The 19986-nt window shown below is 38.5% G+C and overlaps 4 protein-coding genes across 4 annotated transcripts; 1 reads left to right on the top strand and 3 right to left on the bottom strand.

Moving 5' to 3' along the window:
- Positions 1-33: 33 nt before the first annotated feature.
- LOC104705343 (F-box protein At4g00755) lies at positions 34-2339 on the bottom strand. Its single transcript, XM_087460621.1, has 6 exons — positions 2186-2339; positions 1723-1851; positions 1130-1537; positions 859-1043; positions 654-772; positions 34-562 (listed from the first exon to the last, which is right to left on the bottom strand). The coding sequence occupies exons 1-6, from the start codon at positions 2217-2219 to the stop codon at positions 241-243; spliced, it is 1197 nt and encodes a 398-aa protein (XP_087316747.1). The 5' UTR covers positions 2220-2339; the 3' UTR covers positions 34-240.
- Positions 2340-9311: 6972 nt separating this feature from the next.
- On the bottom strand, positions 9312-9941 carry LOC147939557 (uncharacterized). The gene has a single exon (XM_087463012.1). The coding sequence runs from the start codon at positions 9939-9941 to the stop codon at positions 9312-9314; it is 630 nt and encodes a 209-aa protein (XP_087319138.1).
- A 1828-nt stretch (positions 9942-11769) lies between these two features.
- Positions 11770-15018, top strand: LOC104705339 (plant UBX domain-containing protein 9). Its single transcript, XM_010421328.2, has 10 exons — positions 11770-12092; positions 12394-12455; positions 12551-13055; positions 13149-13232; positions 13307-13417; positions 13642-13758; positions 13884-14033; positions 14328-14471; positions 14548-14604; positions 14754-15018. Exons 1-10 carry the CDS (start codon positions 12009-12011, stop codon positions 14862-14864), a joined length of 1425 nt encoding a protein of 474 aa, XP_010419630.2. The 5' UTR covers positions 11770-12008; the 3' UTR covers positions 14865-15018.
- LOC104705340 (putative methyltransferase PMT15) lies at positions 14964-18614 on the bottom strand. Its single transcript, XM_010421329.3, has 5 exons — positions 17645-18614; positions 16418-16628; positions 16026-16323; positions 15533-15931; positions 14964-15441 (listed from the first exon to the last, which is right to left on the bottom strand). Exons 1-5 carry the CDS (start codon positions 18314-18316, stop codon positions 15129-15131), a joined length of 1893 nt encoding a protein of 630 aa, XP_010419631.2. The 5' UTR covers positions 18317-18614; the 3' UTR covers positions 14964-15128.
- Between the last annotated feature and the right edge of the window lie 1372 nt (positions 18615-19986).

Below are 19986 nucleotides of genomic sequence, written 5' to 3'. Positions count from 1 at the left end.
AAACTTGACAATCTTTTACAATACAAAAAGAGATGGGAGAGCCAAAATAGCTGTTAACTTTCTGTTAAGGTCTGTAACACTCAGTTTTATTAATAAGATGAAATATAATAAATAAATAAAAAAAAACCCGAGCCAAAATGGCTGGAGAAGAAGCTTTAAAACCGCTCGCAAAAGATGAAAAACACCTAAAGGTTCATTTAAAAACAAAAAAAATAAAGCCAAAATAACTGGAAGTAGTAATTAAACCTCATCGTCTGATTCAGCATCCTCGTTGTCAGACTCAGGCAAAACATACTCGATGTCCACGACATCAAGAGGATGCCTGTGCAAGTAATTTAAGAGCTGTTCAAGGTTTCTAATCCCTCTAAACTGATTTTGCTCCTCCTCTGCATCCATCTCGACCTCCTCTGCATCCATCTCAACCTCCTCTGCATCCATCTCAACCATTTTTTCTGGATCACTGTAACTCAAAACCTTCAATCCAAATTTTCCACAGTCATCCACATTCTCCACTCGAAATGATTGTGCTAGTGATCTTCCCATCACTTTAACATGCGACACGCTGCAAAGACAATCAACAGAAACTACTTTTCACATTGCACAAGTTGTAAAGTTTCTAAACAAATCTAGAGCAAAAGGGACAGAAGATGTACCATATATAGTATTGGCCATCCATTTCTTGTGTCTGAACACGACCTAGAAACTCGACTAGCATATACCCACCAATGCAAAGAACGGGTTCTGGAAGCTCAAAGGTCTGCAATCGATTTTCCTACTCATAGAAACCATCATCACAGTTCAGGAACAAGCTTTATATATTATACTAACGAAGACAGTGACTAGTAAGTTGCAACACACCTGAGCCATCGAAAACTCTTGTGAAGTGTATGTCCATACATAGTTGCTTTCAACAGAACTCTTTCCTGGCTCACCTTTTTTATCCTGTGAGTTGTTGTACTGTGGTGAGTTGTCATTCTTGTGGTAACCCAACCGGATACGAACATAATGTGAAGAGTATATCGGATGACCGCGCTGGAAAAAAGCTACAGAAAGTGGGTAACCGTTAAGCAACAAAAATCTCAATTAGAGAGAGACGCAGAGAAACATCGACAAAGGGGGGGGGGGTTACCTTGGAAAGGCTGAACTTTGAATTCGGTAATGACACACAAATCACCCATCAACCTGTAAAGAAGCGTTTCAGGCACCGAAGTTTTGTGTTGGCCAGTACTCGACCAGTATGAAGGGGTTTCACCAATCCGATCAGGTTCATCGAGTGTGTTTGAGATGCTTTCAGCAGGGAAGTTATCAGTACTAGAAGCTATGATGGCATCAGCAATACAGCTTTGGATAGGGGAGGACGTGCATCCTCTAGCCAATAAGGCGTAAGCCCGATGCTCTTTCTCAAGTAGCCGTGTGTCCATAACACTGCTTGACCCGGCTTCGGAGGACTCATCATGTGTTTCTACTATATGACCCACATTAGATAGCTGATGGAACAGCTTCAAGCATAGATTCTTGGAGAGATTGTAATTAATCACTGCAAATGCAAAAAAAAAAAAAAAAAAAAAAAAAACCATTCTCGAAACATTAAACATCTAAGGACACGAGGGGTAAAATTCTCCAATCCACCATACTCAAGATTCAACAGAGACAACTCAGAAAGTTACATTGAAGATTAAAAATAAAATAAAAAGCCATTGAAGAGTGAGGTGTGAGGATTACCAAATTGACGCCAGGAGCGTGAGACAGCACTAGCACGGACAATATCAGAAGGATCATCAAGACAAGAAAGAATGGAGAGGGAAGTGTCGGTATCAAGATTGTTTACGAAATCCATTCCTGTGTTTGACCCTATCGACAAATATACAAAAAGATTGAAACTTTATAAATCAACAACAATGAGAGCATTGTCACAAAACGAACAAAGATCATTCCGGTGAATAATAAACCAACAGATTGAACGGAGAAACTCAAATCTACTCTATTCTATCAAAAAATATAAAAAGGTAAGATTTTTGGAGAATGTTCATAAAAAAAAAAAAAAAAAAAAAAAAAAAAAAAAAAAAAAATGAAATTGGGAAAGACCAAAAAAAGCTGCGCAAAAGCAAATTGAGGCAATCAGATGCAGAAATCAACAAAACAATGAAGAAGCATCCGATGAGAAAGAAAGAAAGAGATTATTCACCTAATTTCTTATCCATAAATTGTGTTGACATCATTCTTAGAAGAGAGCGACGATTGTGACCCTAAGAAGGAATTGATTTTGGGTATTTTGAGGATTAGAGATAGAGAGAGACGAGAGAGTTTTTATATATTCAAACAACCGACATACTTTATTTAATTATTTCTTGTCTTTTTTTTTTACATAATATTTTTGTCTCAAAGTTTAATTCAGTTACAATATAAAGTAAAACCTCTATAAATTAATAAGATTAGGACCATAATATTTTATTAATTTATAGAATTTTTAATTTATCAATAAATTAAGATTTTTATTTTCATAGTTTTAAATATTTTTGATTAAAAATAAGATATTTTTGTTATAATTCACACTTTTATATTTTTTAATTTATAATTTTGGCTATCGTAATATAATTGATGTCAATAGTTTACTAGATTATCAAAGTGAAAATGATAAATGTTTAAAATTTCATAGTTTAGAAGAAACTGTTGTTACTATTCTTCATGATGAAGTCAAATAAGATATTATGGTATCTTTATAATCAATTATACGTAAAGAAGTGATGCAGGGCGGAAGCTAAGAATGGATAGGAATAAGAGTCCTCCTCTCATGTCCTAATCAAGGTAAGAGACGTGGAGAAGATAACCGAAGAAGAGACGTGACTGAGTTCACGCACAGATTTGGTGAAAGGGTTCACGCCCAGATTTGGTGATCAAAAGGACACCAAAAGGAAAAATTAGAATGTTCACTTAGAAGAAAGTGAGTGGAAGAAGGTTGGAAGAACAACCGGATGAAGACATGACGGAAGTTCACAAAGGCGATGTGAAAAAAACTCACATGGTGAAAGTTTGAAGGATACTTGAAGGGTTCCAGCGTGAGAAGCCGTCTGTTTGTACGAAACAGAAGAAGGCTCCTGAGCAAAAAAGGTGTGATGTTTTGAGAAAGAAATTCACACAGAGCAACAACCTGTTAGAAAGAAAAAGAGATAGCTCTAACCAGAGGGAGAGGAGATGTCATTAATTACCTGGAAACAGAGAAGTTTATTAAGCACAACAAGGTTGGAAGAACGTTGAAGCAAGATTGGAGTTAGCTGGAAACTCAATTAAGGGGGAGTGTCGGTCGATAATTGAGTGCAACGTATAAGTCGTGATGTTTTGGTTTGTGACGTTTCATCCAAGAGTCGTAAGGAGAAAGTGACACATCTAATGTCACTTTGTTTTCTATATAAATCAGTTTTGTCGTTGATGTATGCAACAAGTTTCATGTAAATATAATTTTTCAGTTTGGTTCTTTGTCTTCTCAAAACAGAGAAGAGACAAAGGTCTCTTGCTCTGTTTTCTTTTTTTTTTCTTACTCTCAAAATTCTAACAACGAGGATAAAGCAAGGGGGTACCGGACATTGCTTCATGTCCCAAAAGACCAATGTTACAGCCTCCTTGCTTCTCTTATCACTTATATGCAACGGGTCCATCAACTGGGATCGATGTTCATCACTAGAGATATGCGTAGTGAAACTATCAAAGCCTTTGTATGCAAGACCAGGGTGGCATACTGAGCAAAACCAGTAGGAAGATTCCCCAGTTTCACTTCTGCTGCAATGATAGTACTCCTCATCAAGCGCCCTTGAATATACCGGGAGAAAGCTTTGAAGAGAAGCATATGGAAATGGCGGAAGAAGGTTGTAACCCATCATTTTTAGGTATCCATAATCAGGCTTTGGGATTTTTGCAACGGATATGACCATAAAATTAGCTGGAACTTCATCTTCATGGGTCTGGATGAATTGAATAAGGAGATGCATAATGTCCTCGGGAAAAGCGTAGGGGAGATTTGTGAGAGTGATTCCACAGGAAGAGACTGCCCTCGGAAAAAGCGTAGGGACTTCTGTTAACAGGCCAACGACAATGATGACGCAAGGACCAAAGTAGCCTTTCTCCACCAAAAACCGTTTAATGCACAGAGCAACCAGAAGAACATCAGAGCAACAGGGAACAAGATACGTATTGATGTCCCAAAAGACAAATGTTACAGCCTCCTCCTGCTTTGTCACCCTTGGTCCTGAATACAGAGGACACCAGTCCCACGTCATGAAAGGATCCCATCGAGAACCAGCTGGGGGAGCGAAGTCTACATCACCACTGTTATCCTGTGTTGAAATAACAGAGAGAACAAAGGTGAATTTGTCTTGTAAACTTGTATTTTTGATAATAGTATTTTTGAGTGTTTACAGTTTCTTATATACACTACTTGAGAACAATCTAGAATATACAGTTGTCTAGGGTGAGTCATCCTTTGTGTTTTGCAGAGATTGCAGAGGTGCATATTTGTTCTTATTAGAGCAGTTGGTCTTGTCTGGAGACGTCGTTTTCACCTTCGTACGAACGGTCTTCGTGCTTGCAGGCATGACTACGACAGGGTGAGATGTTGTCTTCAATGTCTTCTTCTGTTGTATTTGAACGTGTGGGCTTGACTGGATTTGGGCCTTTGTTGAGGTTGTGTCGAGGCCCATTGTTATATCTTCTACACCCTCCCTCAAACTTGGCGTGGAAGGTTGCGGAGAAACAGACACACCAAGTTTGCGTCGAAGATCAGTGAAGGACGGCCGAGGTAATGGTTTGGTGAAGACATCAGCAAGATGAAGATGGGCTGGAATGTGATGTGTTTCAATGAGACCAAGTGCCACCCGCTCTCGTATGTAGTGGAAGTCTTTGTCGAAGTGTTTGGTGTGATTGTGCAGAGCAAGGTTGGCGGAGAGATAAACAGCAGATAGATTATCACAGAAGACTTTGTTTGGTTGATGTTGCGGTACTCCAATATCTCGAAGCAGAGATGAGATCCAGGTGAGTTCACGAGCAACAGTAGAGAGAGCTCGATACTCTGCTTCAGTGGAGGAGTTCGAGACGGTGAATTGTCTTTTAGCAGACCAAGAGACCAGAGTGGTTCCCAAAAGGATGCAGAAGCCGCCAGTGGAGCGTCTTGTATCCTTACAGCCTGCGTAATCACTGTCACAAAAGGCTGACAAAACCGGATTGTTGTGTTTTCTGATGGGAAGACCCATGTTGAGTGTCCCTTTGAGATATCTGAGGATCCGCTTGAGGAGACCAAAGTCTGAGTTCGTAGAAGCGTGCATCTTTTGACAGATAAAATTGACAGCAAATTGAAGATCAGGTCGAGTGATAGTAAGATACTGCAATTTACCTGCTAGACTCCGATAGTAAGTTGGTTCCGGGAACGGTGTTGTGTCAGGTTTGTCTAGATGTTGAGGAAGAGGCGTTGGCATCGGATTGCACTCTGACATGCCAGCTTGGTGAAGAATGTCAGAAGCATAAGCAGTTTGATGCAGAAACAGACCATTGCTGAACGATTCAATCTCCACATCAAGGAAGTAGCGTGGAGGACCAAGGTCTTTCATGGAGAATCGAGTGTTGAGAGCATTGAGGAGTTGTTCCAGAAGTAGGTCGTCACTTCCAGTAAGAAGAATATCATCCACATAGAGAAGCAGAATGAGTGTTTCTCCTTGGTGATGACACACAAACATGGATGGATCCGCTGTACTACAGTCAAAACCAAAGTCAAGGAGAAAATTGCTAAATGTGTCAAACCAAGCTCGTGGGGCTTGTTTAATCCGTACAGAGCCTTGGTGAGTTTACACCATAATCTGGTTTTGTTGGATCAACAAAACCTGAAGTTTGAGACATATACACCGGTTCTTGCAATTCACCGTGAAGGAAGGCATTGGAGACGTCAAGCTGTTTTAAGGACCAGTCATGACCTACAGCAGTATCGAGAACAAGGCGTATAGTTGCGGTTCTTACCACTAGACTGAACGTCTCAAGATAGTTGATACCCTCCTCTTGATCAAAACCTTTGGCGACAAGTCTAGCTTTCAACTTATCAATTGTCCCATCAGGCTTGTGTTTGGTTTTAAAGACCCATTTGGAATCCAAAATGTTCATGTCATCGGTTGGTTCCACCAGTGACCAAGTGTTCAGCATATGGATTCTGCCAATTTCTTCCATAACTGCTCCATTCCACCCAGGGTGTTTCATTGCCGAGACAATACTTTTTGGCACATCAGTGGTGAACTTAGAAGCGATCAGAGCATACCTGGGATTTGGTCGATGGATCCCATCTTTGGATCTTGTAGTCATCTGATGAGTGTTGGTTGGTAAAGCAGGGATAACACTTTGATCAGTAGCGACTGCAGTGTCTGCTGTTTCAGTATCTTCTGCAGTTTCAGAGTCAGAGTCAGAGAGGAGGTCAATGTCTGCGTCGACTTGATTATTGGTATCTAACTCATCTTGTGTGTGAACATGTGGTTCAAGGATAGGCTCAGGTTGCGGATGGGAGTTGGTTGTATGTTGAACATGTGGCAGGTCTGTTGCAAAAGCTAGTGGTAGTTCTGTTGCAGAGGCTATCGGTTGGTGGACTGAAGATGGAGTCACTGATGTAGGTCGAGGCACGGTCGGTTGTTGCCAAGCGAGAAGCAGTGGCGTCTGATATTGTGGAACGAGATGACGAAACTGCTCTTTGAATGGAAATGTAGATTCATCAAAGACGACATGTCTTGATATATATACTCTCCCTGTAGGAGGATATAAACACCGATAGCCTTTGTAATGATTGTTGTAGCCAAGAAAGACACATTGTAGAGAGCGAGGATCGAACTTGTGCTGTGTTATGGGTCGCAAACAGGGGTAGCAATCAGAACCAAACACTCGTAGAGCAGAGTAGTCAACTTTCTTCTGTAGTAGAGCTTCGTGTGGACTTACATTCTGCAAGACTGTGGAGGGGAGAAGGTTGACAAGATAATTTGCAGTGTAGAACGCTTCTACCCAGTATTTGAACGGTGTGTGGCTATGGAACAACATAGATAAACCGAGTTCCACCAAGTGTCGATGCTTTCTCTCAGCAAGGCCATTTTGTTGGGGAGTGTAGGGGCAGGATAGCTGATGATGAATGCCATGATCTTGAAAATGTTTCTTTAAGGTGTTGTTTGTAAACTCTCCACCTCCATCACTTTGAAAGATCTTGATTTTTGTATTAAACTGATTCTCGACTAACTTTTGAAACGCCATGAATATAGAGGTAAAGTCGGATTTCAAACGCAGAGGATAGAACCAAGAGTATCTGGAGTGATCATCAATAAAAACAGCATAATATTTGAACCCTTGGTTTGATTCAACTAGTGATGGCCCCCAGAGATCACAATGAACTTTCTCTAGGGTTTTTAAAGTTCTAGAATCAGAAGAAAAAAACTGCAACTTGTTACTCTTTCCCATCTGGCAAGGCTCACAAATGGGAGAAGTTCTGCTCTTATTCACTTCAATCTCCTTGCTGGCTTGAAGGTTCTGTAGAATCTTGTAGTTTGAGTGTCCTAACCGATGATGCCAAGTATCCAGGGTTGTTGTACACTGACGGTTTGAGTAGAGCGCAGCAAACACTTGATTCTGCAGCACATATAGTCCTGTTCTACGAGGACCCTTGGACACCACTTTCTGAGTGGTTAAGTCAATTATATATACTGAATTAGAATCAAAGAACACTCCACAAGGATAATCATCACATAACTTGCCCACAGATAAGAGATCTTTCTTTATATCAGGACATATGAGAACTTCATGTAAGGGAATTATACCTTTAGCAGAAGAAATGGTGGTGGATCCAACATGTGTGATGGGAAGGTAAGCTCCATCACCAACCATCACTGCATCAGTTCCGTCATAAGCTTTTGCTTCCTGCAGTCCAGACGTCGAGGATGTTATGTGAGCCGTAGCTACAGAGTCCGGATGCCACTCACGACCACTATCATAAGAGACTTGAAGAGAAGCAAACGCTTGAGTGGGAACTTCAGTTTGATAGTTGTTATCAAAACGATTGTAGCATTTGATAGCTGTGTGACCAACACGGCCACAAATTTGACAGATTGGTCGCTGTCCTTGAGACGAAGAGACAAATTGGTGCTGGGAGAAGCCTCTGCCGCGAGTAGTGTAGCCTCCTCTGCCTCTGTTTTGGCCAAATCGACCACCACGACCTCTCTGACTGGGTTGAAACTGAGGAGCACACGGATTTGTCTTGTCGGTCATGAATGCAAGATGAGGAGTGACCGAAGATGCATCATCATACGACTGGAGTTTGCTATCAAATCCTTGGACTTCCGACACAACATCATTGAACGTAGGAGGTGAGAGCTTGCTCAAGGAACTCTGAATGACAGTTGTTATAGGGTCGTATTCTCGACCTAAACCGTTCAAGAAGCCAAAGATCTTCATGAATTCGTCAACTGGTTTGCCGATGGAGCTAAGGGAGTCACAAATTGATTTGAATTCACGACAGTAGGTAGAAAGAGATTTTTCCTTCTTTGACAGAAGCCGAAGACTGCGTCGGAGAGAGAATTCTCTGGCGACACTGCTCTTGTTGAAGTTTTCAGCGAGAGCAAGCCAAATCTCACGAGCCGTGGTGAGGCTGTGAACATGACCTAACACTTCTTCAGAAAGAGTCCCAAACAGCCACGACCTGACAAGCTGATCGGTACAAAACCAAGACTCATACTGCGAGTTGGTGACTTCACTGGAGACATCATCTTGGACAACTTGACGTGTCTTTGTTGGAGCAGAAACGGCTCCATTGACAAACCCTATGAGCTTGTGACTTGATAGGAGAGACTCAAATTGAGTCTTCCACAGCAAGTAGTTGTTGTCGTTGAGTTTCAGAGTGACAGAACTCGAGACATGGACATTGTCTGGAAACGGGTATGAGGAAGCCATTAGAATGCCTGTTAGAGCTTAGAATGGCTCTGATACCATGAAAGAGCAGAGAGAACAAAGGTGAATTTGTCTTGTAAACTTGTATTTTCGATAATAGTATTTTTGAGTGTTTACAGTTTCTTATAAACACTACTTGAGAACAATCTAGAATATACAGCTGTCTAGGGTGAGTCATCCTCTGTGTTTTGCAGAGATTGCAGAGGTGCATATTTGTTCTTATTAGAGCAGTTGGTCTTGTCTGGAGACGTCGTTTTCACCTTCGTACGAACGGTCTTCGTGCTTGCAGGCGTGACTGCGACAGGGTGAGATGTTGTCTTCAATGTCTTTTTCTGTTGTATTTGAAAGTGTGGGCTTGACTGGATTTAGGCCTTTGTTGAGGTTGTGTCGAGGCCCATTGTTATATCTTCTACATGTGTGATCCGTTTTTGAAGTAACTCTTCATGTTCTTCACCATGGAGATGTGGGATGAGATCCTCAAAGACATGGCTAGGAGGATCACGATGGCATACTAGGCAATCCCACAAGGCAGATTCAACTGTTTCCTCGTCAGGTGCTCCTGAATCTTGCTCAAGAAGGCTTTGAAGAGAATCATAGGGACATGGCTGAAGAAGGTGATGTTTCGTATAACCTAGGTAGCCAGAAACACCAGTGAAGATATTCGGATCGGATATGACCATTATATTAGAAGGTGGATTATTCTCGGCAAACACAAAAACAACCTCGCTAGTGTCTGAAGAACCTGAACCGTAGGGGACGTTAATGAGAGAGATTCCACTGGAAAAGACACTTCTAAGGATGCGAGCAGGGACGTTTGCTAGTACGCCAACAGCAGTGATGGTGACACGACGATGAGAGTAACCACGATTCTTCAAATACAGTTTAATACACGGACGGACCCGACTAGGATCAAAGCCGGAAGGAACCGGACACATATTGATGTCCCAAAACACCGGTATTACAGCCCTAGCTGGCTTCCGCGTAGGCTTATTCATCATATTCAAAACCTGAGAGATGAGCAAGGTTTGATCTCGATATCGACTAGGGAGGGTTTGGTGATAAGGTCTGGCTAGTGGTGGCTATATATAGATTTTAAAGTCATAGATTTTCCAAAAATCTACTTTAATGTCAATTAAGATTATGGAAAAAAATGGTTTTTCTAAAACAAATTAGGAATCTAGATTGGGATGTTTTTTTTTGTCAATTTTAAAAGGAAAACCAAAATCTATGTTTTACTGTACTTTTTCATTTTTAATCCTGACTTGAATTTTTTGTTTTGTTTTTTCTTAAATAAATTTTTAACACAAACTTTAAAAACCATAAACCAAAATTTAGAATCTAAAAACAAAAAAAAACACTTAAAAATTGTAACCAGTCATGGCCTTAATATTTTTGTAAATAATACTACTAGATTAGAAAAAGGGGAAATAATCATTACCAAATAAATAATATAAAGGGAGATAATAATGGTTAGATACTTAGATGAATTTGATACGTAATGTGTAATCAAAAGTTAACGATGAGTACAATAAAACCTCTATAAATTAATTAGTCGGACCATGAAATTTTATTAATTTATAGAGGTTTTAATTTATCGATAAATTAATAATTATTAATTTATCGATAAATTAATATTTTATTAATTTATAAAGAGATTTTTAATTTTCATAATTTTAAAATTTTGTATTACAAAATAAGATACTTTTGTTATTATTCATATTTGTAAAGAATTTTCTTAATTTATAATCTTGTTTATCGTAATTGCTAATTTTAAAGTGTAGGTAAAAATGATAAATGTTAGAAGTTTAGAGTTTTGAAGAAATTGTTACTTGTATCATTCATGGTAACGATGAAGTCGAATAAGATATTGCGGTAGTTTTAGAACAAATTACATATAAAGATACAATTATCACATTTAGAACTCTTCATAATTTTTGGATGCAATTTGAGAAAACGACAATGAAAAATATTAGAGATGAGCTCCAATAAGAATGCAAATTCAAAAATATGCAAACAACAATAAAATCATATTTCACAAGATTTTATTAGATATATATATTATATATTTAATATTATATGATTATTAATTTATGATATTGATGGGACCCTGTTTTTACATAGGATTTTCAAAAAAATTATTATCTTACTAATTTATCGACTATATATGATGATATTTATTCATGTCAAGTAACAATATGCTGACATCATAAAATTTGAGGTTAGTTAATAATAGTTATGTCAATTTTATCTTTTAATTTTTTTCAAAAATAATAATAATTAAGTCTCTTTTTCTTACTCACAAGCACTTAAATTCATTATTCCAGTTATATATAAAAAAACTAGTAAATAGACCACAAATATTAAAGAGACTTATAATATTTAAAGTTTAAGTATGTCATTACTCACAAACACTTAAATATTAGTCACAAAAAAAAGTTTTAATAATGATATCAATTTTTCAAAATTGATATCAACATTTTAAGACAATATTTCATTATTGCTAAATGATACATAATTGGGGAAAAAACATTTCAACTTTTCTTTTATTTATTTTTGTGAAGTAAGAAAAAGTGACTTAAAAATATTATTCTTTGAAAAAATTAAACGATGAAAATGACATATTTAATACCTTTTTCAATTAGATAATTTGATTTGGAAGAGAAATAATATTGTTAGATACTGAGATAAGGTTTATTATAGGTAATGTATTTGATGATTATATCAAAAAACTAAGAAGTATGTTAAAATATGTTAAAAACAAAGAGAATCAATATTAAAAACTAATTTAATTTTTTGAAATATGTTAAAATTCAATATGCTTTTAATTTATATGAAATTTTAGGAAATTTATACTGTATACAGAGAAATAGAGGAGTGTTAATTAAAGTTTAGATAACATCATCACCTTTGTGGCGACTCATCAGCACATGTCGGTTCGAATCAGTTTATCAAAAACTTTAGTTTAAACAAAGCAAATTACATATATCAGAACGCCGCTGCTTCCATAATTCCCGGCGTACTCGTTGTTCTCGAACCGACAGCCACCGATTTCTCCGGCGGAAATGGTGAGTCCGACGAGAGACTCCATCCAGTCTTATATGAGCATCACTGGTGCCTCCGAGTCCCTCGCGATTCAGAGACTTGAGGTTCGTTTTTTTTTTTCTTTCTTCGTCAAAATCTTTATTTTCTGAAAGGACATGACTATGACTGGGGCAATTTCGTGGAGTGCCTTCTCCCAAGATTGATTTTGTTATGACACACACACACAGAATTGAGTAGATATGGTTAGATTCTGTGATCAAATGTGTAAATGCTGCTGATAGATTTGAAATGTAATTGGGAGAGTTAGGGTTTTAGGTTGTGTAGGATCGGTATAGGAATTTCGATTTGTCTATTCTTGAGTAGATCTCGTTGCGTTCTTTTGAACTTTCTGTAAAATTTGAGCAGGAACATGGCAATAATCTCCCTGAAGCCATCAATGGCCACTTTAGAGATGTGGAAAGAAGCATGTATGTTTCTCAATCTCCTTAGTTTTGAGTTTTCTCTTCTATGATTTTGTTTTCCCATGGTGTTAGCTGTTTGTTTTGTTGGGTTGTTTTTCCAGTTACGATGATTCAAGCTTAGACAATCGTCCAGACTACAACGTTGTGGAAGGTAACAATCACGTTCGTGGTAGCGAGTCCAGACCAGTCAACGAGTCTAGGCCAGTCCCAGGCGCACTTCCATCTATCCTCTCTGCTGCTCGGGCTTTCAGACCCTCTTTGCTTCTAGATCCCAATTACAGACGAAATCTCTTTAGGCAGCTCAGTGGCTCTGCTCTCTCTGGAAGTCCTTCTCCATCATCTCAAACGGGAGAAGTCACAGGGTTCCCTGCTCACTCTACCTGGGGAAATGATCAGGCTCGTCCTCCTGGACTTGGACAGGTTGGAGACGGTTATGCTAGACATTCACCAACCTACGGATCCCAGGTCCATGGTGGGACACATATGGATGGTGAATCACCCGTTTATAGCAACGATGCAGAAGAAGAAATGATCAGAGCTGCCATTGAGGCCTCGAAGAAGGACTTTCAAGAGGGTCGTCACAACACAAGATATAGTTTAGACAATGTATATTATTCTAGCTTCACCCTGTCTAGCTCCTATTTTGCATGAGCTTTACACATTTTCCCTTCTTTTTTTTTGGTCTTATTATTGATGCAGGATCCATCTAGCGTTTTATCTCCAATAGAGGTTATTAACCGGGAAGATGAGGACATTGCCCGTGCAATTTCGATGTCCTTAGAGGTAGGCGTTGATAGTTATCTCATCTGCTATGTACCATGTACGCGATGTCTCAACTTAGCATATATGGCTTTCAGATGGAAGAGCATGAGAGTGCGTTCCGAGACCAACTAGCTGAATTTACGCCTCAGTCCGTGGAGCATCAGGATCCTTGTCAATCTAATACAAATGAAAGTAGCAGATATCAGGTGTGGAACTAAATTTCTCTTCACCTCTGATAAGCCTTTTCCAGCCTTCTGGTTAATAGCTATCGAATAATATATATAGTTTGGGATGCTTTCCTTTACAGTTTCCACCAGTTTAGGTGGTGGACATCCATGTTAAGTTAGAAACACTTTTATTAGTTTCTCCTTAATACAATGTGTTGAAACTCTTTAAGCTATCTTGCTAACTAAAACCTTTGTACTTGAAGCCTGGGAGCTCTTCAGTGCAAGACACGCGTGAAGACATGAAACAAAAGCAACCAATTAATACCAGCTCTCAGCACAGACATGATCACCAGAATGTTGAAGCTTCTTATCCTGAAGAGGTAAATTAATTGATACAAGTTCGATTATTCTTATCAGTGAAAGTAGCCAGTCAAGAACAAATTAACATATTCGTAGTATCATGTGTTCGTCTTACCTTTTTTCACCTCTTGTTGACTGCTACTAGTGGGGTGGCATTCCGTCAAAAGAGCTACAAGAGGCAATAATGCTGGAAAAGGCACTCTTTAGTGGAGTAGCTAAAGAAAATACTTCATATAATAATCAACCTGGAATTCACAAGGAGTCACAATCTCCCGATAAGAAGGTCGTTGAAGAGGTAATCCGATTTTCTTGTGAGGCATTCATTCATTGGAACATAATCCAGGCTGTGAACAACTACTCTGCCGTAAATCCATTTTAGAACTCAGTCTACAAAAATAGGGGTTGTAAACTGTAATCAGAGTGAACCCTTAGATTTTCAACCATCGACGAATTTTGTATGCCTGGTCAATAGATGATCATAGTGAATCTTAAAGCAAAATGCACTCTCCAGTGAAAGCTGATATTACTTTGGTTCTTCAATCTTATTTAGTTCTTATTTTCACTGTTTTGGGTACTTCGCTTGTGGCAGGAATCTGAGAGATCTTCCACTACAATGAAGCCAGTGCTTCCCATCGAACCATCAGCTGAAAATGAAGATGCCATCACTCTACTCGTTAGAATGCCAGATAGCAGCCGTCATGGTCGTCGCTTTCTCAAATCAGACAAGCTTAAGGTGAAGTTCATGAGTCTCTATTGATTAGTGAGGTCGTAGTCAAGCTTCCCTGACTGTTTTTTTTTGTTAAGTGCAGTACCTTTTTGACTTCATAGATGCTGCTGGATTAGTCAAACCTGGCACATATAGAGTGGTAAGCCCTGTGATCTGCGCTAGCTATTCTCCTGCATTAGTTCAATGCAATTTCTAAAGGATTCAAGTTTCTTTCTATCCCTCACATCTTGGATTATATTTTATGGTACTACAAGCTTTATAACTCGCGTGAATGTTGTTGGTAAACAGGTTAGACCTTATCCTCGACGTGCTTTCAGCCTTCAAGACGGTGCCTTAACTTTTGAGGAACTCAGTCTCACCAACAAACAAGAAGCGTTGTTTCTGGAACTATTGGTGTAACAATGTAACCTGATCTGATGGTAGTAGAAACTAGTTGACTTCAGTTTACTGTTAAGTCTGTAAGCGCTTTATTATCTAAATGCATGCATAGTCACACACTTTGTACTTAACTGTCTAGTTCATTTAATCACAATGAACCTCCGGTTTGAAACAATTGATCTGGTATTTGTTTCTCTTCACTCCCCCAAAAGTCTATTTGTGTTTACAAAATATTTGAAGAAAAAAAAATGGAGCTACGAATATTATGAATTATTCAAAGCTTGATCAAGGATCTGATGACTGATCAGGCGCAGGTGCGGTCCAGTACTCCTTCACAAGAAACAAAATCTTCTCCCTTTCAAGAGGTCCGTTCTCATGATCTCCTATTCTCCCTTCCCATTGCATCGCATCTGTTATCTTCTTCACTTTGGTTAACACATCAATGTCGTCTCTGATGATCACGCCTCCCTTTGGTCTTAGAATCCTGTCCATTTCTAGCAAGATATCTTCCATGTCACATCTGTCTTTGTACAGACTGAACACTGAATCGGCATGGATGAAATCGTACGTTCTTGGGTAAGTTGACATGGCTTCACACCTGTTTAAGAGTTGATGAAATGAAAATAAGAAAAGCCCATAAAAACTTCCCAAAAGAATGCTTACTCGGTTATTAGAAATAGGAACCTTACCAGTTTTGGTACGTTCCGATCAACCCTCGCTCATAGATGACTCCAAGGGTGTTGACACTGGCCTCCATGGGGACAACGTTCATGACCCATACAGGATCATCGACTAAGGCTGAGGCAAAACCCCCAAGATGAGCGTTCATGTCAAGGAAGTTTCTGTATCTTCCCGTCTCTGCGAGCTGCTGGTCAAAGCGCTTGTAGTAAGTCACTCTTCTCTGCCATGTCTCTGTGTTGCTGACAAAGTCATCCTCGTTGATTCCTTCCAAGCTTCCACTTTTGATCCTCGGAGGAACAGCGTTTAATCTCTCAGGCCATCTTGCCAACTTCCCACCCGCTACTTCTTTGATGTCAGATCCTGTTACTTCCGGCAACGGCGTCAAACATGTTTCAAGCTTAGTGTACCTAAAAACCCAAAACAGAGCAAACCATGATGGAGTCAAATACAAAACTTCCTTTCTAGTGAGACCATCTCTTCTTGTCTAGTAATCAAATATACCAGGCCTGGTCGGGTAGTGTCCGGTGGCAGAAGGGAGGGCGTCGTAGAACTACCCGGTTGCGCTTACAGTGAATATGGTTGGTGGGTTTCTGCCATACCGCAAGATCCTCTCTCTGCACCAGTTTCTTCCAACACAAGCTCCTAGCGACCCTCTCGATTTGAGACTGCTCCGAGTTGAGATCGTCTTTGGTTCTTTCCCAACCCTTCCAATGTCTCTGCCAGTTAATCGGCGGTCCTGACAGAATCCAATACCCGCCCGGTCTCAGTACCCTATCCACCTCTATCAGATACGTCCCGTCTGCTCACACCAAAACAGTAGTCAAAACACACACACACACAAGAAACCGAATGCAAAATGAAGATGCGACTTGAAAGGTTAAGGATAATATTACTGTATTGGCCCCAAGGTATGAGACATCGAGAGCAATGAGCAATGTCGAACGCTCTGGCCGGAAATGGGAGCCTAATAGAGGCTAAGACTCCGATAATGGCAGGGACTCCTCTCTCAAGTGCGAACTGAACCTGAGCCTCGTGTGTGTCTCTTGGTGCAAACGACATCGTTACTATGTTCCTCGACATTAGATACGCCCCAAAGCTCGCTACCTAATATCAACATTAGTTTAAACGGTCGATAAATCATGATAGTAAACTCTATAATTAAATTTACTCATTTACATCTATAAGACAAAAAAAAACAAAAAAAAAACATACTAGTTTTTAAAGTCTTTTGACCACTTTACTTCTATTTGAAGATTGAAACTATCGATGCTAAGAAATCCATAGTTTCTATCTGATGGCTCTCTCTAGCCAGCATTTACTTAGCTGTCCTACAATTTATTTAATTACTTGTTGGGATTAAAAAAAGTAATAATGTATTACAGCCTGATTCAACAATATACTAAAAATTAGAAAGTTGTTATTCGTTGCCAATAAGAGAAGCCCAAAGTTAGGAATACTTAGCATATTTGTTTCCAGATTTGATACTATTGACTTTTTTTTTATCTACTTGTGACTTCAATGCTACTATTTCCATATTACGACAATCATATCTGTATCATTCTCACTCTGCCGTGTCAGAAAATTCTTCTTGTCATAACCTTTTACACAAACAGATTTTGTGACCAAAATTCTTAAATTTAAAACATTTTAAATAAACAATTAACAATTAGTATATGACTAAACTTTGTAATTCTAATTAGGTGTGGCATGCCAAATTGGAAATAAATTTCTCTGATTTGACCTAAAGCAACTACTAATTATCCTATGCATTGATCTATGAACAAAGGGAACATCAATAGATGGTTTCAATGTAATTTGCACAATCATCAATTAGTTTGACATGAATCTATATACACGCTACTATACAACTTATTGATGACTTAGTTCCACTAAATCTACTCCAAACCCCAAAACAAATGACCGTGTAAATTTGCAAAAACAAAGGAGACATCAATTTTTCAAAAGAAACAATCAGAAAAATTCAAAATGGATGACATCACAAGCATGGGATGAACATGGTAACATGACACAGAGAGTCAAAAAATCAGAGACATCACATGAATAGTACAAAGAAACAACAAGATCAAGAGGACAAAAAAAAGAGAGTAATCTTAACTTACCCCACATCCAGTATCAATGGCTGTCCGAATGGATCCATCTTTGAGGTTTATCAACCGTCCGATCTCGTCGATGTAAGCATCAGCTCCACGTGGAAACATCGTACCACCACCAGGAAATAAAAACCTATCCTTGTCATACCTCACCCAGTTCTGATTCTTCTTCTCCACCGTTAGCTCCGTGTGCGGCACGTTAGCAAACCACGCCACATCACGACTCTCCGGCCACCGGAAAGGCACACTGTAACCGAACGGCGCTGGAATCCGGCAGCGGAGCATCTCGTGTTTTTCCGGACAGTGTCTCTCTCTGTATATAAGCCTCTCTCTTGGGAAACTTAAAGACCGGTTCACGAACTCGCACGGCGTGTACTCCGAGAATTCGACGCCGCACGGCGAGATTTGAGTGACACGCTCCGCCGTCGCCGTCGAAGGTGGGTCAGGGGCTGAGTGACGGGCAGCGAAGTTGAGAACCGGTGCGGGTTGGTGAGGAAACGTGCAGGGCACGGACGTAAGGTCGTGGTTCGAAAGGGAGGAGCGTGAGAGTCCTCGGCCGGAGTGTTGCCATACTCCGATGTAGTAAAAGGCGGCGCAGAGGATAGCGATTAGAATCACGTGGTATAGATTCGTTTGTCTTGCTCTGAGTGATAGCTTTGACGGCCACCTATAGTTCGCCATGACTTGGCCGGAGAAAAAAAAAAGAAAGAATAAAAGGAAAAAATCGAAACTTTCACAAAATATGTGATTTTGTGCCCTTTTGTTATTTTCTTGGTTGCATGTGTAAGTAAGATGAATGCTTTATTTATATGAGGTGACAGTGAGTTTTTCCATATATCATCCCATCTAAGTTTATATTGTATATTTTTATTTTTATCGAAAATGCTAATTTTTCCTTAATGGATCTCTTAAATTCATTGTATATTGGGAAAAATATCTTTGGTATTTTTGCATTAAAAACTGATTTAACTCTTTCAATGAAGAAGATAATAAGGGTTAATTAAGCTTTAAACCTTATAATTGTTTAACTCTTTTTTTTTGTCTTGTTAAAAGGCTTTATAATTGTTGTTTAACTTTTGTGATTTCAGTTTATAATTTGGAGTCAGGATTAAATATTTGGACTATTTTATTAACTTTTAAAAATGTTGAGTATTTTTGTAGTTTTCATCTAATTTCTATTACATTGACACATTTACGGTTACACCATATAGGGGTAATATGACAATGGTATTCGTTTTTTTTTTGTAAAGTTGGCACTGCTTTGAAAGATATAATACTAGTTTCTAAGCAATAATTTAGATTCTTGTATCAAATTAAAAATGAAAAATCTATAAATTGGATATTGTTTTGTTATCGTCATAAATTGGTTTAATGGCTAGGATGTGAATAAACATTTAATACAAAACTTAGTCACTTTTAAAATTTATTAGTCTTATCACCAAACACGCTTACGACTATTGACAACAGTGGATTTCTACTAGTAAAGAGATATGCTGAAAATGGAAATCTAAATCAATTTCAATTTTAGTGATTACTAGTACTAAATTTTGTTTATCCGACTCTCAACGCTCCTATAACACGTAGCACGTGTGAATGGCTACCATGAAATTTATTACAAACCTTTTACACAACGGAATGTGTTAGATACATTGATCTTTAAGAAAATTGGAAATCAATTTCCAAAAAAGTTGAAGATATTTTCAGCTTCTATAGCCAACGGTTATCCTAATATGATAACAAAATTAAATGAGAGACGCGTAAACTAAATTCTTGATGTTAGAATATTTGAATAAGTTCTTCTTTCCATGTGTAAACAAAAAGAAAGAAAAAAAAAAAACTATTTTCACGAATTAAGAAAACGAAATCCATGAAAATAGGTTTAATTAATAATCAGTAAATATGAGCTGAGAATAGGATCAGGTATGTAATGGATTTCGTTTGCTTGTGAAAATAGGTTTAATCCATTGTATAGGTTTAATAATCAGTAAGTTATCTATGTTTTCAAACCTATTTTCATCAGTAAATATGAGCTATATAATTTGTTGGTTTGTCACAAGTAACCAAGCAACATACGTACAGTATATGACAAAGGTAACAAATTCGAGCTCATATTTACTGATATTAATAATAGTTTAATAATCTAAATAATCACCAAAATTAAAACAAAAATATTTGACCGGCTTGATTGACTATGACTAGAAAACTAATTTTTTAAAAAAATTAGCAGAATCGTTCATATTCAATCCTATTATGCGTCTATATTGTTTCAAATCTTAATTAATCTGAATATGTGACCTTATTATATATAATGCATGTTATCGTCACACTGTTTTGGACCGTGAAAGGACGGT

Source organism: Camelina sativa, chromosome 8, assembly GCF_030686135.1.
Source record: "Camelina sativa cultivar CO46 ecotype springtype chromosome 8, ASM3068613v1".
Taxonomy (NCBI): domain Eukaryota; kingdom Viridiplantae; phylum Streptophyta; class Magnoliopsida; order Brassicales; family Brassicaceae; genus Camelina; species Camelina sativa.
This window is presented reverse-complemented; position numbering and strand designations above follow the sequence as displayed.

Excerpts from the sequence above, each read along its gene's own strand:
- LOC104705343 (XM_087460621.1), bottom strand. The coding sequence starts at position 2,219 with ATGATGTCAACACAATTTATGGATAAGAAATTAG. Across the intron at positions 1,044-1,129 it reads CAAAGTTCAGCCTTTCCAAG|CTTTTTTCCAGCGCGGTCAT; the intron begins GTAACCCCCCCC and ends CACTTTCTGTAG. Across the intron at positions 773-858 it reads AAGAGTTTTCGATGGCTCAG|GAAAATCGATTGCAGACCTT; the intron begins GTGTGTTGCAAC and ends TTCTATGAGTAG.
- LOC147939557 (XM_087463012.1), bottom strand. The coding sequence starts at position 9,941 with ATGAATAAGCCTACGCGGAAGCCAGCTAGGGCTGTAATACCGGTGTTT.
- LOC104705339 (XM_010421328.2), top strand. The coding sequence starts at position 12,009 with ATGGTGAGTCCGACGAGAGACTCCATCCAGTCTTATATGAGCATCACT. Across the intron at positions 13,056-13,148 it reads CAAGATATAGTTTAGACAAT|GATCCATCTAGCGTTTTATC; the intron begins GTATATTATTCT and ends TTATTGATGCAG. Across the intron at positions 14,034-14,327 it reads ATAAGAAGGTCGTTGAAGAG|GAATCTGAGAGATCTTCCAC; the intron begins GTAATCCGATTT and ends CGCTTGTGGCAG.
- LOC104705340 (XM_010421329.3), bottom strand. The coding sequence starts at position 18,316 with ATGGCGAACTATAGGTGGCCGTCAAAGCTATCACTCAGAGCAAGACAA. Across the intron at positions 15,932-16,025 it reads ACACTACCCGACCAGGCCTG|GTACACTAAGCTTGAAACAT; the intron begins GTATATTTGATT and ends TTGGGTTTTTAG. Across the intron at positions 15,442-15,532 it reads ATCGGAACGTACCAAAACTG|GTGTGAAGCCATGTCAACTT; the intron begins GTAAGGTTCCTA and ends ACTCTTAAACAG.